The 16,725-nt window shown below is 41.9% G+C and overlaps 1 protein-coding gene across 3 annotated transcripts in view; it reads left to right on the top strand.

Annotated features, from left to right (window-relative positions):
• Nucleotides 1–393: 393 nt before the first annotated feature.
• The window catches only part of MAP3K1 (mitogen-activated protein kinase kinase kinase 1), a 58,275-nt gene continuing 41,943 nt past the window's right edge, over nt 394–16,725 (top strand). Inside the window, exon 1 of one of the 3 annotated variants that reach the window (XM_064735910.1) lies at nt 394–539. Coding sequence is in view for 1 of the 3 variants with exons in the window: in XM_064735915.1 (XP_064591985.1) it covers nt 1,200–1,675 (476 nt within the window). In the remaining 2 variants the exon portion in view is untranslated. Of the gene's footprint in view, nt 540–1,178; nt 1,676–2,066; nt 2,077–16,725 lie in introns of those variants that run through there. The other 2 variants (XM_064735915.1, XM_064735913.1) reach the window with 2 other exon arrangements.

Here is a 16,725-nt window from a genome sequence, read left to right on the forward strand (position 1 = left end):
GTTAATGTTACACCTGGATGTTACACCAAATTCTGAGAAATAAGCCTGAAACATTCATCTTAAGTGCTTTGAACTGTGTGACTTTTACTTTATCTAAAGACCACACCGTTTTGTAAACAACCTTGTATGCACAGCAATATTCGGTTTTCGTTTTCTCATCTCAGATCAAAAAGCAAAACCACCCCAATGCGGTCGAGCGAAAATCCCGACAAGTAGAAAATTTACTTGAACCTCCCAAGGTTCGGTCATGTGATGTCTCCTGCCTTTCTTCTGTCTCGCAGTCTCTCAGGAAACAGCCGCAGCGGTAGGTGTGCGTGGCAGGGTATAGCCCATCTGCATGTGCATTCCTGCGCACACATGGAGGCGGGCGCGCTCCGGGACATTAACGCTTCTCCGTCGTTTGCAGACACGGACAAGGAGGACCTGAGCATGGGGGCAGCGGCGCCGGCCCACTGAGGGCAGCCCGGCGAAGGACGCGCGGAGGCTGCGAGCGAGGATGTGCATTTAATTTCCTACTGGCTCCAGAGAGGGACGACCAGGTGAGCAGGGGCACACCGGAGAGGCGATTCCTCGGCCGCACGCAGCGAGGCACCGCGGGCGCTCCGTTCCTGCCGGCCGCTCGCCGGCTGCCAGGGCAATGCTGGGGACAGGAGAGGCTCACATTAAGGGGGTGCGAGCGGGAGCGCTCCGAGATCCGGGAAAGGCTCCTCCGCGCCCCGCACGGGGGAGCCCGGCCCGCCCGCCCGTCCGGCCGTACTCGCCTCGGGGCCACCGGAGACCCCGCAGCTCTTCCACACGTGGGGAGGGCCGCGTGGGGGCGGGGCCGCGCTTGGCGCCTCCACAGGCTCCCGGGCTCGGCCCGGCCGCACGGACGGACCCCGTCCGGCTCCAGTCCCAGCTGCAGCCGCAGCCGCAGCCCCAGCCCCCGCCCCGGCCCCGGCCCCGCGGAGCAGCAGCAGCGGCGGCGGGCGCGACTCCCGCCCGGCTCCCGCCCCGCCCCGACACCTGCGCGGGGGCGGGCGGGGCGCGGCTCCGCGGCACCTACAGGCGCGGCCCCGCCCCCGGCGCCCGCCGCCGCCAATCCGCGCCCGCCGTCCGCCCCCGCCCTACGCCGTTTGCGCAGGCGGCGCCGTTTGCGCAGCGCGCTGTCCGCCGGCGGCCCCCGGTGCTCGGGAGCCCGATGTGACCCGACAGAGAAAATGGCGGCGGCGGCGGGGGATCGCGCCTCGTCATCGGGATTATCCTCGGGCGGCGGCGCGGAGGCGGCCGCCGCCGCCGCCTGCGGGAGCCTGAAAGGCGGCGTGGTGGCAGGGAGCGTCGCCGGGAGCGGCGGGGGGCTCTTGCGGGAGGCGGGCGGCGGCAGCCGAGAACAGCGCTCTGACTGGAGACGGAAGCAGCTGCGCAAAGTGCGGAGCGTGGAGCTGGACCGGCTGCCGGAGGCGCCCCTCTTCCTCGCCGCCGCCCCGGCCGCCTCCTCCTCTTCCTCCTCCTCCTCGCCGGAGCCCCCCGAGACGCTGCTGCTCCACTACCTGCCCGGGCCGCCGCGCTCCAGCCCCGCCAGCCCGGCTGCCTCCCCCAGCCGCTGCGCCGAGCTCCTGGAGCCGCTGCCGGCGGGGAGCCCGGCGGGGACGGACCCCGCCGCGGAGCGGAGGATGGAGCCGTCCCCCGCCGCGAGGTGAGGGGCGCCTACGGCTGGAGGGGCGGGCAAGGGTCGGTCCCTGCGGGCGCTGCGTGACAGCGGCGGCGTCGGGGCTGTTCCCGCGAACGGGACTCCGGGCGGGCTCCGCCGCCCCGTTCCCCCCTGACCGCGGGCCGGTAGCGGATGCGGGGGCGGCGGAGCAGCCTCGGAGCGCAGCGCTGGGGCGCGGCGAGCACTGCTCGCCCGCCTTCCCGCGGGGCACCTGGTCCGGGGCTGAGGGAGGGGCACGGCCGGGCCGGGCCGGGCTGCCCCGCCGGCCTCAGCTGTCAGCGGTGCGGGGCTGCGCGGGAGCCGAGCCGAGCTGTGGGGGGCGGCCCGTCTGGCTGCGGGGTGCGTTTGTGCTTGACTTCGGCCGGAGTCCCGAAAGGCTTTGAAGTGTGAGCTCGGGGCGGTGGCGGGGCCGGGGCCGGATGTGTCAGCAGCCATTGGGGCGCGGGGCGAGCGAGCGCGGAGCTGCCCGCGGGGCCGGGGCCGGGCTGCGGGCGGCGGCTGGGCGCCTGCTCTGCGGGCTCCCCGGGCGCTGCCCGAGCACTTTGCTGCAAAACTGAGTAATCGACTTTATTATGTCTTCATTTTCCCCTTCCCCCCTCCCCCCGACTTCTCTGAAGTCAGATTCTAGTTTGCAGCTTCGCGATAGTGCGGAACTGATTTCTTTTAGTTAGAAGACTTTGAAGCATAAATATTCTCGCTGTTTTTCTAGGAGAAAGTAATTTTGTCGTGGCTTAGTCCAGGTGAAAAATTGCAGTGGTTGTGTTCAGTGCCCTGGTGTTTGCAGCCTATATTTGCCTTCTATATGTATTAATTGATAAGTCCACTTTCTTGTGATCTACCACTATTTTGCCTGTTTAACTTGTATGCAGCTATTCATGTTGAAACGAACTTATGCCCACAGTGAAGCAGTTTAAGTACTTTAGAACACATTTCAGCTTTAAAGTGTACTGGCTGGGTCTTACTGGTGTACGTGTGTGTAGACACTGCAGTATGACCAGGTAATTTTGATGTGAAGATGACAATTTCACCTGGATTTCTTGTAAGGTTTTATCTGGTGTGTACTCTGTAGTTTAAGAACTTAGTATTAACATCCAGGGACCTATTTTAATGATGCCTTAAAGTTTGGCTCATCACTTAAACCTCATAAAAATATAATTCCTGTTTGGACGTATGGCTTGTGTGTTCTTTTAGTTGTGTCTTCTGTCAGTCAAACCTCAGGAGTATTTTTTTAAAGGTTGAATTACCACAGGAGAACTGTAATAAGAACAGTTTTCTAGACCAATGTCCTGTTTATATGTATTCTCAGCAATTCAGATGGATTTTGGCCTGTTCCTAGGGCAGTGTAAAATACTTGTTGTGGTGTGGTTGTGCAGATAAGAAATGGCTCTGTACTTACAGAAGGATTAGCAGGAAATTGTAAATGTTTTGCAGAACGGTAATGATGTACACGTTTTAGTGAGTGCCTTGTCTTTTTATAAACTCTTAGCACCATCCTTGTTTTTATAAAGTCATGATATTGTAATGTACTGCATATTGTAATGCATTAATAATGTATCAAGTTTCATGGCTTTCAAGAAAAAAAAAAAAGAATATCAGAATATGTTTGAAGAGGCTGAGTCTCATGGTGATAGCAAGTGGGAGTCAGGCTCAACGTTGGAGGTGCAGGAAGGTCAATGTATGTCGCATCAGTGGTGAAACGCTGCGTCCATCCTGGCTGGTTGGTCCCACAGCAGCAATGACAAAGCAGCTGTGGAATTTTTTTCCTTTTCACATGGGCAATTTTACTTACTTTTAGGTACCTGCATTTTGCCAAGTCAGTGTGTTGAGAGTATATACACGTTAAAATACTTGTAAGCGCTTTGTGCTATTTGACTAGGAATGTTAACAAATCCTAGAAAACACTGAATGCCAAAAGCTTTTCTCTTAAGTATTTCAGTGAGTCTGCTTTGAGTTTATTATAAGGGCAGTTGAAAATACATTACAATTTTAACAATGATTGTCCTTCAGAAATACCCATAAATGCTCATTTATGGGTAGAGTATCTCAGTAATTCTGTGTGCTGTATTACCAATAAACAGATATTAGACCAAGTAGTACTTTATCAAGCTGCATAAAAAATTCAAAACATCTATCTGTCCTCATTTTAATATTGACTTTTTTTCAGCTAGAGGAGAGAGCCTAATTTATATGTGAGTAACATATAAATATTGTATATTTATATATTAAATGTGTATTACTCACATATAAATATGTGAGTAATACACATTAAATTAGCCTGGGCAGCTGTTGTCCAGATATTTATTAAGACGCAAACTTAAAGGCATAATTTAAAGAATGTTTTATCGGGCAGGCTTTGAATGCAGTTAGTTGTACTTTCCTATAAGGATCTACTATTAGTTAGAAGATATTATGCTTGCTCCAAAGTCCCCCTATCAGGCTCTTTGGTATTACAGTTACTTCCTTTTAAATAGATTCTCTATTTCTGTTTATGCTGGAAGAACTTCTTGAGTCTCAAAATGAACCTGAGAAGGGAAACTGACTGCTGTTGCATTATAGATGTAAATATTACCTTTTTCCTTCCAGCTCCCAAGCATTCTGCATGTCAGGCAGTAGAGTGAATATTTTCACTAAAAGCAGTGAAGGGTCTAAGCTATCTTGTATCACTGCAAGAGAAGAAGGGAGCTGTTTTCCTAGGAATTGCAGCTTCAACATGATAAAACACTTCAAATCTTTTATCCCATATATGTTGTTTACTGTCGGTATGTTGTTTTAGTTCATAACAAGAGCCAAATAGTGAATTCATTGATAACTGTAATATGATTTCTTGTCGCGTAAGGGAAATCCATGGAGATAAAATGCACTTCCTTCTCTGTGAGCTTTACAATATGCATTTAAAACATCCAGACCTTAAAATGATGTTTGTATCTGAAATTGGTGTAGATGCCTTTTTACTTCCTCAAGTACAGCATTAGTTTATATTGCTGCAATCATGTTTTTATAAAAATGAAAGGAAATAAATGGTGCAGTTCATCTGTGTGGTATAACCACAGACTTTGTGACTTCCATGAAAATTAGGTGTTTGAAAAGGTGTGTGCTGGATACGTTAGTCAGCTGCAAGACTCCCCTTGTAGATGTTTATAGTGTATTTTTCTGCAGTTGCCGTTTCACACATGCTAGAGGCACCAAAGTCACACTGTAAAACTGAAGTTTTGTCTGTATGTACAAGTGTGCTAATAAAAGCTCATCAGTTGCAGCCATGTTTTTCAATTTGTAGCACCTTTGACTTTCAAAGGAGGACATGAATGCTTCTAACAGAGCATTGGGAGTTGTAGTGAGAACAGGAGAGCATCTACAGTGATCGCACAGCATGGCCAAGGATTTCTTTGTCATTGAAATGCAAACTTTTTCTGTTCTTCTCAGAATGTAGCTAAGGTAAAACAAACAAAAAAAGTATCTTATTATTGATCTTGGCTATTCCCAGATAAGGTAAAATATAATTATGTATTTTGTCCAAGACTCTAATGCTTGATGTTTGTAATCATCTGTGTAAATAAGCTACCAAATTTTCTGCTTCCAGTTTGAGCGGATACTGTGGTGAGAGAAGATTGTCTTTCTACCTCTTCTGTGCTCTGTGGCTTGGGAGTACTTTTGGAAGAGGGTCACCCTCTCCCATGTCTGATTTTTATCACTCTTAGTTATTGCAAGTGGTAGGGTTCTGCTTAAATGGTCTGATCGGGTATGGCAGTTTCTTTGTTCCTGTGCAAAGTAAATAGATTGTAACTAACTAATCTGGAGCTTTCTGTCTCATTGGATTTAGTGATACTAAAGGTTCAGTCTCTACTGTCACTCAGTGGAGTCTAAGTCTGCTCAGTGCAATACCTGTGTGTAGACGTGTGCAGTCGTATCTTACCCAAAGGCTGAACATGTAGAGCACAAGATTTGAATACCAGTTTTTCCTTCTGTATGATGGATTTGAACTTCACAAGACCTTTTAGTGTACTAGCGCTTTTAATAGTAATGGTGCAGCTGTGCAGAGATTTATGCTGCTGCAGGGAGGCATGAGGCAGGAGTAGAAACAGGCATCTGGGGGTGTAATGACTATGGGAATGCTTCTGTTGGCTTTCACTGGCTTCCAGTGTTGGTGAAACTTGGCTTAAGCTTGTTTAAAATACAAATTATATGTTGCCATGTAGCTGTTTTTTAAACAAACCTGTAAAGCTAGTTTTCAGCAGAAGTGGTGATAAGAGGATGGATCTGCTTTGAGTTCTGAGTTTCTGAGGCTAATCTGAGTGTTCTCAGAGGATTCTCTGCAGAGACCCGAGGGTCATCTTAATTTACTTTTTATCTGCTGTGCACTCACTTAAAGCTCTAGAATTACAGTTCATTCTTTTTCTTAAGGCAGAGTGGCCAAAAGCCTTTTAAAGGGCTTCATTACTTGTCTCTGTATGACTAGGAGAACGTGGTTAAGTGGAGAGCTGCTTTCTGTTGCTACCCTCCCTTTTTATCTTTATCCGAAGGCTGAGTGTATTGCCTGCAGGGTTGCTTCCGCTTTCCAGTCTCACACTGCACAAGTAGAACTGGAGTGTTCTGGTTGGTGCTGAAGTGTCTTGACTATTTTTTTCCTGTATGTTTGGAGTTTTGAGGGGGTTTTGCTTTGGTTTGTTGCTGGTGGGGGGAGGGGTTGTGGGTTTTTGGTTGGTTTCTTTTTTTTTGTCTGATTCTTGGATTGTAGGATTTGGGTTTTTTGTTTTTGTTGAGTTTTGGGGTTTTGTTTGCTTTGTTTTGTTGCAGTTGTTTGTTTGTTGGTGTGCTTTTAGAAGATCAGTTTTGTTGACTTTTGGCTGTAAAATGTCCTGAAAACACAGCAGCTCTATTTACTTGCTATCTAAGAGCAGCTTGAAATTGGAAATTATTTACGTTCTGTCTGGAAATGGATGAAATAGTTTTCAAATTGTCATAATAAAAGGTGATAGAGGCATCAGTCCCTCTCTTTTTTGGCTTTTTAATGTCCAGTTTTTGGTGTTTTTTTTTTTTTTTACTAGTGTTCAGCATGTGATGATTAAATAATTTAAGATGTTTGCAGAAAGTGGGTTTTTTTTTTTTAAACTTAAAATGTCATGGAGTATTCCTATTTGTGAGATTAAACTCTAATTCAGGACCATCTACCTTTGTTTCACAATGTCTCCATATATTTCATTGTGTCCATGAAGTGTAAACTATTCAAATCATTCATGGAAATACAGCATAATACTGTCTGCTCTCATCTCTCTTGTCCTAGTATTCAAATTAGTAATGAAATGACTGCTGATGTGATTATTATGCTGGACAACTTCAGTTCTTTCCTAGTATTTCCCACCCTGCTCTTGGTACTGCAGCTCCTTGTCCAGGGTCACTATGGAAGGTGGAAATCGAGTGCTGAGAAGTGGGTTGCATCTGCTTGACCTCACTGACATCTGGCCACATCTGACATCTTGTTTTCTGAGCTCTCCCCCATCCTCTTCTTGAGGCTCCAGTCATCTTGCTTTTGAGCAAACTGAAATGAGTTCTTACTCAGCTCTCAGCAGTGATGGTCACGTACTTTTGGGAGCAGGCAGTTCACCCTCAAGGGTGTCCATATATGTGTTTCATTTCAGTAGTTATTTCTCTGAAATACCATCTTGAAGCCTGATGATTTTTGAATATATAACCATCATGTTTCTATCTCCAGGACTTTTCCTTTTGGATGCTGAAAGAGCTTGATCTAAATATTTAAAATGCTGAAGGGGAAAAAAAAACCCTAACCCCCTAACCCTAATTTGTCATAACAAACTGAGAAACAGTTAAGTTTTTTTTTTTAATACAAAGTGTTTATATTGCCTCCCATTCTACTGCAAATAAAATGTCTGCACAATATAATTTTAGTAATTCTTAGTATTCTTTAAAATGGAGGCTTCTAAGGTCAGTAGATGATATTTTGCCTTCTGATAATATGTAGGTGCTCTGCCTTTGGAGATGTATACAGAAATGTGTATCTGTAAAAGTGTGGTGAAGCTTGCAGCTCATGAACAGTTTGAGCTTGTCAGATTATGACACTAGCAGGCTAGTGTTTGTTTACCACCATGGTTAAGACAGTATTGCTATTGCTTCGAATTATGACTGTACTTTTAATTTCTGGTTGCTGAATATATAGTTTGAAAATTCTTGTGTAGTCAGTGACAGTTTTTCTGTTTACCTTTTTTTTGTTTATTTTTTGATTTCTTCTTTCATGGGTTTAGATGGTGGAGTTGCAAGGTCTGATATTAATAGTCTTTTAAATCTTTTTTCTCTGATTGAGGGTTTTAACTTTAGCATTGCATCTACAGTTAGTGTCTTAAATCTTTCCATAAGTAAAGATCTGAGATGTTTGTTATTTCACTAAAGAAAATGCCTCTACAGAGCTCTAGGCTACAGGATTACAGATTTCTTGGCTTTATGTAAGAAATGATTGCAGTTTTGGTTAGCATGGAAGCTTGCTGAGTCAGTGTTAATGTATTCTTAAAAACTTGGGATAACTTAACTTTCATGTTAAGGACCTGTTTTGCCTATTATTTTGTTAGATTATTCACATAAATAAAACACAGGAAGTGGCTTCTGTAGTTGAGTAAGGTTCTTTCACAGTTCATACTTGAAATGGAATAGTGAAGAGTTAGTTTTTAATTGTGTGGAGCTGGATGAAGTTATTCTTAAAACTGTACTAATATACATAAGTTTATTTTTAAAAAGATATTTCAGTAATTCCTCTATATTGATCCACAAAATGGCTTCTCCTGTAAAGATAGAATTACGATTGATTTTGGGGGTTTTTAACTGTAAGTTCTTCATTGATTTGTAATGAACAGCTTATTACAGTAGGTCTCCTGATCTCTGCAGGCAAATCGAATGTCCCAGCCTGTAGAAAGTGCAAGGGCTTTGGGGTTTTTATTAGGTTTTCCATGGTGTGGAAACTATTTCTAAAATGCCCACTAAATGCAGCTGAGCTTTTCAGTATCTGCCTGCTGGGGGTGGGTCCTGGTTTCTGGCAGGGTCACAGTAACCAGGATCACTTGCTTTCTCTTTGAACCTCCAAGGTTAGGGCTTGGACTGGTGGCCTCGTACATTCTGCTCCACACAGCTTTGTTTACACACTTCCTCAAACATCTTCCTAAAATTAACTAAAAGTTAGAGTTTGTTCCCTGGAGAAGAATTTACTGAGTTGCAACTGCATGTTTCTTACCCTTCCTAGAGGCTCTTGGGAGGAAGGGCAGGAGTACATGGAACAGAGATCTTAAGGGCATGCAGATTGTTCTGCGTTTGCTTTAAGCCAGTAGTACAAGAAGAGGGAGAAGAAGCTTCCCGCTTCACTCCTCTCCAGCTTGTGGACAAGAAGGTATAAAATGAGACACCTGAAGCCATGCAGAGTTCTGGCAGGGAGCAATGTAGGTGGCCTTTTAGAAGGCTGTCCTTTTAGAATGTTGTCCTTTTGGAAATGCCTTATGCCAAACCAATATGGAAAAGTTGGATCTGCTTGGTTTCTCTCACTGTGAAGATTACCATGCAGACTGAGTGCCCTTTTTTGTGGTGAGTGGGCACAATAAAATAATAAATATTTGTGATTAAGCTAAGATATCTTCCATCTTTTCCAAGTTATAAGGTGTTTTCATGTAAGTATGTATTCAGCATTGTAAACTAGCATATACTGATACACTGGTGAAGCAGAGTGAGGAAAGGTGTGGGTTGGCAGAGTGTTCGACCTGGGAGATTTGTGCCTGCTCATTGCCTTTGGCTTGTGCTGCATGCCAGCATCCTCTGTTCAATGTGGTTACTGTTGTCACTCATTTCTGCTATGTTGCTGGTAGCAAAGGATTCAATCCTGAAAGAGAATGCTTTTTTCTTGTATAGATACTTCAAAGCCCAGTGGGTCCAAGTTGACTCTCTTAGAAATGGAAAATATAGGAAAAGGGCTTAGAAAGTACAGAGTATAATATAAAACAATGCCAAGTGTTCCCTGTACCTGAGAAACGCTCATTATTTTAGCCAAGAAGAATTTCTCAGTCTGAGAGGTTCTTTTATTCCACAAATGGAAAGAAGTCAGGTTTTGCTGACTCCTAGACTCTCCTGCAAATCCTGTCTCTTTTCTACAGTAGAGGATGGACTTCCCTTTCTGAAGAAAAAAATATTGTTGGAAAGGTTTGATCTGAACATTGCCCTCTGACATGTCCTTGAAAAAGGTCTTGATGACATCTCATTCAAATGTTTACTGTCAGTTGCAAATAAAACAGTGACAGTAAGTTTCCTTGGCTATTGCTCTTTGGGATACAGTTTACTAATGTCACAAACCTTTGTGAAAAGTGGCAGTTCTCAGAAAAATAGTGTCTTTAACCAAGGTTGGTATGGTGGTAAACTATTGAAACTATGAACTAGGATAAACTATAGTAGTAAACTAATGAAACTGCTTACTGTTAATTTTTCTAAACTCACTTGTTAACTCACAAGTTATACTTGATCTTGAAATTCTTATTTATATTGAAAACTCTGAAGTATAGATTAGCTCTTTTATGAAAAGTTAAGCTTATGTATGGTAATCAGAACAGTGCTACTGTATTGTAAGATTTGTCTTTTCAGTGTGTGGTTAAGTTCCAGCACGTTCAGGTATAACAGTAAACCATCTTGTCCTGGTAAATGTGCTGAAGTATTTAATTCTCCCTGGTGTCTCAGCAGTAAATTAGTATGCTCTACTGTTAGCTTGTTCTGACCTGCTCTGAGTTGCCTGTTTGTGGCAGAGTTTTACAGTTCTGCTGCTGCTAGCGATGATGCCCAGCAAAGCCAGGTGGAGAAGGAGAATTGCTGTGACACTTTGAAATCAGCTACATACGAACTGCATTCCTTTATTTTAAAATTGACTGCAAATGAGAATAGAGGTCCAGTGCCAGGGCAAGCCACTTGTAGACCCTGGGAATCAAGACTGCAGGGGAGAGCACAGCCAGAACTTTTAGATTTTTGGCTTCCTTTCAGCCTACCGGGTAGACTGTTGAGGAACTAGCAAGGGGAACTAGTAGGAAATCTGCCAGTTTCTATCATGTAGACAGAGTTCCATAGGAGCTTCATCAAAATAGGTCTTTCACTTTTTCTAATTTGACAAATAATTTTTTGAAAGTATTTCTTCCCAGGAAGCAGCTTAGCTGTATGCATTAGTATTTCAACTGAATTTAACATACTTGCATGTGCATAAGTAGTTGAGACTTAAATAGCTAGGACTTATACAAAAACTCAGATTTTAATCTTGTGAATGAGCCTCTAGGAAAATCCTTAAACAGTGGAGGAACCTTATAAGGCTTTATTGGTATTCTTTGTGTGCAACTGTTCACTTCATGTGTGTCTACCATATTTGTAATATTGGTACCTTAGCCTGAAATAAAGCAGTTTATTACTAACTCTGTGACTAACTAGTGTGGGCTTTGTTCAAAACATAAATTCCTCTTCAGAGGAAAATCAGCGCCTGCATTTACCATTATGCCCATCTTGGAGTTACACGGGACTCTGTCAGTGTTCTGAGTGACCTTTCTCTGCCTATCAGCTCTGTGTAGCAGCTGGCTGCAGGATGAAGCCACCATATCTGTTGTACTCAGTGGCTGGGTAAGTTCTCTGCACCTTGTGGCATGCAGCTATGTAAACCTTTTCTAGGACTTGTAAAGTTAGCGAGCTGGATTGCCTCTGATGCTTCAGGCACTCGGTACCTCTGTAGAACTTTGGGGGGAAAAAGGATGCAACATCTGGTTATGTAGTATGTGCTACAAACTGCAAGACCTCCTGGCTGTAACAGAACCTCTACACAGAAGTGTGTGTTTTAATTAGCACGCTTAAGTTTGCTTTTGCCTAGGCTATGCTGATAGTTTTTGGTGCATACTTATTTGTGAATTATCTAAAACTCATGGTTTTGTCATGATTAAAACCTGGATTGAAAGGATACAATTGTGCAGGTGGTCAAATTAAGATAGTGACTGTCTCTTTAATGGGCCTAGGACCTGTAGCTATGAATAATTAGGCTTAAGATTTTGAAAAAAATACTCAGTTTGTTTCATCCAGCTTATTGGGAAATAATTCAGGTCTGTTCCATTAATGTTCGTGAGGGGATAGACTACAGAAGAACTTTACCTTCTCTGGTTAACATTGTCACAAAAGCTATAAGTTTTTCTGAATCATAGAGCCAAAAGTGCTAAAGCTCTGATTTGCACAAATAGTAAGCAGGCAAACTGAATTAGAACAAAGCCAAAACCAGATGCAGGACTGATTTATACTATAGGAGTATTTTCAGAAATGTGACATCTCCTCTGTGCAAAAGAGCTCAACTGGTTATACTACTTAGGACCGACTGTGTTGTGTCTCCCCTCTGTGGGGAGAACACAGCTTGTGTTATCAGAGCTGATGCCTTAGGAAGGCTCTTTTTTTCATATTGTCAGTTAATCTCTAGTTGGGAAGACACCATTGCCTCCAGATCTCAAAATATTTGTGCATCAGACATGGTGACAAATACATTTCTGATTTGGTGGAGGTACAGAATATGGACTTTGTGCTATTAATATTTTTAAACTACTAAATTTTGCTTGAAACCACGAATAATTATGCAAAGTTTTTTGGTGTAGTTATTATCAGGCATGGTTTTGGCTTTTTTTTTTTTTTTTTTTGTTGTTGTTGTTGTCAGTCTGTCCAATCTTTCCTTATGTTTCTTTATAACCACTTTGTGGGAGGAAAAAACGCTCTTGTTCTTTTTCTCCCATTAAGTTAATTTTAGAGAACCAGCATTTCACTTTATTTCCTGAAGGCCCAATGTATGCTTCATTGCATTTCTGAATCTCATTGTGAAAAGACCTGCATTTTGATACTTAAAAGGAAATAGGAAATGAGACAATATGGGTCTAGCACTGTTACTCCCTTTCCATGTTCAAATAAATGGCATGTTTTTATAACTGGGAGGGGATGAAGCTGGCTCTCACAAGGGAAGTGGTTAGTTCTTACCATGGTGACTTTTGATAAGGGTTTGTTGGGCTACTGTATACCTATTTGCACTTGCTAAAATAATCTATAATGACAGGATTTAAAATTCTTGACCCTTTCTGTGTAACTGCATTGGTCTTTCAGTTGTTGTGAGTGGGCAGCCAAGGAGTAAGAATTGAGAACCCTGCTCTTCCATATTCATACAGCAGCTTGTTTATAATTTTGTGTTAGGTGCATGACTGGCTAGCTAATGCTTAACCCAGACATACTAAGCAAGTATGGGAAGTCTGTCTTCTGAAAGTTGTGACCTTCCCTGTGGAGACTGTTTGGAGTGATACAGTTTGTGTTACGCATCTGAGCGTTCCTGAGGCTGACTATGCAAATGCCTTCTGGTTTTCCAGGACAGGATTACGTGACAGTGTGTTCTTCACTGGTTCTGGGCTGCAGTCACCCTTGTTCAAAACATTTCAAAGGCGTGTTTTCTTTCTGATGTCTGCATGGGCTTGGGCCTCTGTCACCCTTTGCTTGTCTCAGGTTGCCTGACATTTTAATGTAGCAATTAATTCAATGGGTGACATGAGTCTTCAGCTTCTAGTTCACAGTCAGGTCACTCCGGTACCTAGTAAAAGATTAACTTGTTGAGAAAAGTATTTCCATAAACAGTCCATTAGTCTGTCACAAGGTCACAACTCGTTTCACATGCAGGCTTTCCCCCAGCTATAGTTACACCAGTGTGTCCTGGAAACTAGTTTTAATTTCTAGACTTTTATATATTATTGTGGTTTCGTAATGATTTGAAAAGCACTTGCACACCTCCTTGAAGTGAGAACTGGGAAAGCCAGTTACTGTCCCATATTTGAGATGCTGCTGCTGACATACAAGTTTTCATGGTAAGAAGTAAAATTAGTGTGACATCTTTAGTAACCACAAATATTTGAGTGATCTTTGAATATTGTAAATTCAAATTTAATTAGTTACCTACATGTTATAGAAAATGCTTTTTTCTCTTTTTCTTAGGCATTTGTCTTGTAAAGGTCTTTCAGAATAGTATTCTTTTGGCTGTAAAATGAGAATATTGCAAATGTGTTTCAGTGGTGGTGGTTAAACTTTTAGGATGTCTGATCATGTGCTGATTTTTTGTGAGTCCTTTTAAACTCTGAATATGTGAATATGCCATTAAACTGGAGCACTTTATAGTTGTAAGAGGTATAGCCATCTTTCCTCCACTTTTTTTTCCTTTAAAGGAAAAAAACCTTACATGGTGTGGAAAACTAAATAAAATTAAATGAGATTATGAAATTAGAATAATCAGACAAATTCTAGGGTAGAATTATTACTGTGTCACATTGTTTCAACTGAAGCTGAAAGTCCTTTTAGAGAAGTCGTAGCACAATGGGGTAATCACAAGTGGAACTCTTAACTCATAAAGCTGCCACAATGCTCAGACTTCTTGATATTCTGTTTTAATTTGTTACTGCTTTACCATTTCATGTGCTGAATCAGTGCTGATGAGTTTCTTGGTAGCACCTCAGGGAATTCAGGTTTAGTTGTTGTTACTGATTTCCTTTGAGTGAAAGGTACTTCCTCTACAACAAATGGCATAATTTACCCTTTCTTAAGTTGGTTCAGTGACATCTTGGGCTTTTATTTCCCATATTTTTATGATTTCCATTACTACTTCTTCTTCTTCTAGTTTGTGTTTCCTATGTTTAAATATGTTGCTTGAAAAAACAACATTGTGGCTTAAGCTATACTGATTTTTTTTTTGTATGAATTCTGATATTAAATCCTCCAACAGATTATGGAAATATGGACAACACAAGACTGAGATTTCACTTATGATTGTGCAAAAAACACCCATGAAACTTGAAGGAAAACTTTATTAAGGCAGATGAGACAATCTCATCTTTCCAAATAAGACTTAATTTTCTTAAATATAATTAGCTCTCATTTTTCTTTCACTTAATTTTGAGTAAAGTCAGTTATGGCTGCTGGCAAATGCATGAAGTCACTTTAAAATCTGTAGATTGGTCAAATGAGTCTAATGCAAAGAGTGAGGAGTTTTCTTCAGAAGGAATTAAATAATAAAGCACAAGGATAAATACTCTTTTGAACTGTGCAATTTAGATTTTTACTTTCTGAAGATACTTTAACATAATTGTGGATATAAAGAATTACAGAAATCAGTTCTGGATGAGTTTGGCTTCATCAAATCAAAAATGGATTAAATGAGCTGGTCCTCACCTGTGCCTTAAGTACTTGCTGGTACTTGAAAAAGGCTCAGAAACCATACCAAAACTTCAAACTAGCAAATTCCTCTTGGTTGATTTGTTTGTTTGTTTGTTTGTTTTTTATATCCAATTGGATTCTCATTCATTGCAGTCCCATTTTTACTGTGAACTTGCTTCCAAAATAACTGTCATATCCCTTATTCAGTGATTTGGTTTTGGTTTGGTTTGTTGTGGTGTTGGTTTTTTTTTTTAATACTGGAGTTTTAAAACACATTATTGTCTTGTATTGCTGTTTTCTAGGTTGATAGAACTTTTGTCTAATTGTTCACACAGAAAAGAAACCTCATTTTAGTTACTCAATTTTTTAAAAAATAATTTTTAAGTTTTAGTTACATTTTTAATAGCTCTGAATTTCTCATGTTGGTATTTGATTTATATGTTCTCTGGAGAGAAATGCCTCTTCTGTTCTTTTTTCTTTACTCTGCCGTCTTTAACTAGAATTGCTTATGCTGAAGGTAAAGGTTGGTTTTGAATACAGCTGAAATACAGATTTAGTTACTTAAATGTGAAGCCTAAATTTGGAAACAGCTTTGGAACCTTGTTTTTTATAAGGAACCTTCATTTTTGTAAAATGAAACTGCTCCTTGGATGCTTTGATATGAATTGGAAAGCTATTTTAATCTGGGGGAAGGGAAGGGAACAATACAGGAAAATAGTCACTAGTAATCTTACACCTTTTTCAGAAATGTAGCGTCCTTTTTGTTTAAAGCTGACAGAGGGAACAAAGCACCAGAAGAGTGCATTTGTCAGCCAGTTTCTCCAAGTGATGTGGTTTATTCTGACTTGTTAAGGAATGAGTACACATTGTTAAATGTTATTTACATAATTACTTTGAAGTTGGAAGTAGTTAAGAATCTTCCAAGACTAATGCAGAAAATTTCCTTTTCTCAAAATACATATCTTGCTTGAGGTGCTTTTGGTTAAAAGTCTGTGATGAGAACTGGCTTGCATCCACCAATTTGAGCCAATAAATTTTGGTGTTTTGCTTTTTTCTTTTTTTTTTTAATGGACCAGGATTTGTTGGTGCATGAAGAATTCGAGATGGTTTTTAAACAGAAATAGAAAATTCAGTCAATGTTAGTTTAACCTTCCCTGGGAACCCTGAAATAAAATGAAGTGGAAAAGTTCTGGAAACCAGATTAAAACACCCTTGAAAACACAGAATTCACTTACTGCCTTCCTAATTTTAGAGCATTGTGGTGTTCAAATCTATACAAGATTTCATGAGAAATGGGTAATAAATTGAAGTAAAAACTCTCTGATATGCATTAGTTTCAGAAATTCCTGTTAAAACTACAATGCAGAAAGAATATCTCAGTGAAGTTGTGAGTGAAGAGTATCACTGTGAAGTTACTAGGCTTGGAACTTTTAGGTTAGTTCTGAAGTGAAATGACAGCACTTGCAAACCATCAATCTGCTGGACCTTTTGTAAGGCAAGATTGTTTCTCAGACAGCCTTGAAACTTGTAGTCTGTGTTGGTAAAGATTTGTGTCTGCCAGCGGGATGTGGAAAGGAAAAGAGTCGGGACTTGGCTTTGCTGAAACACTCTGGACCTCTTCAGCATTATCATTTATGGCCTCTTCTTCTGTGTTTGCCTTTGTGGGGTTTTCAGGTGTTTTTCTTTTTTTTTTTTCCTTCACTGCACTAAACAGTAGGGACAAAATATTTCTGTAGTTAGGTTCTGTACTAGATTTTGGGAGGTGGGCTTATGATTCTGGCTTTCTTACCTGAAAGCTCAGACACTCGTGCTATGCT

The sequence above is a fragment of the Zonotrichia leucophrys genome, chromosome Z, assembly GCF_028769735.1.
Source record: "Zonotrichia leucophrys gambelii isolate GWCS_2022_RI chromosome Z, RI_Zleu_2.0, whole genome shotgun sequence".
Taxonomy (NCBI): domain Eukaryota; kingdom Metazoa; phylum Chordata; class Aves; order Passeriformes; family Passerellidae; genus Zonotrichia; species Zonotrichia leucophrys.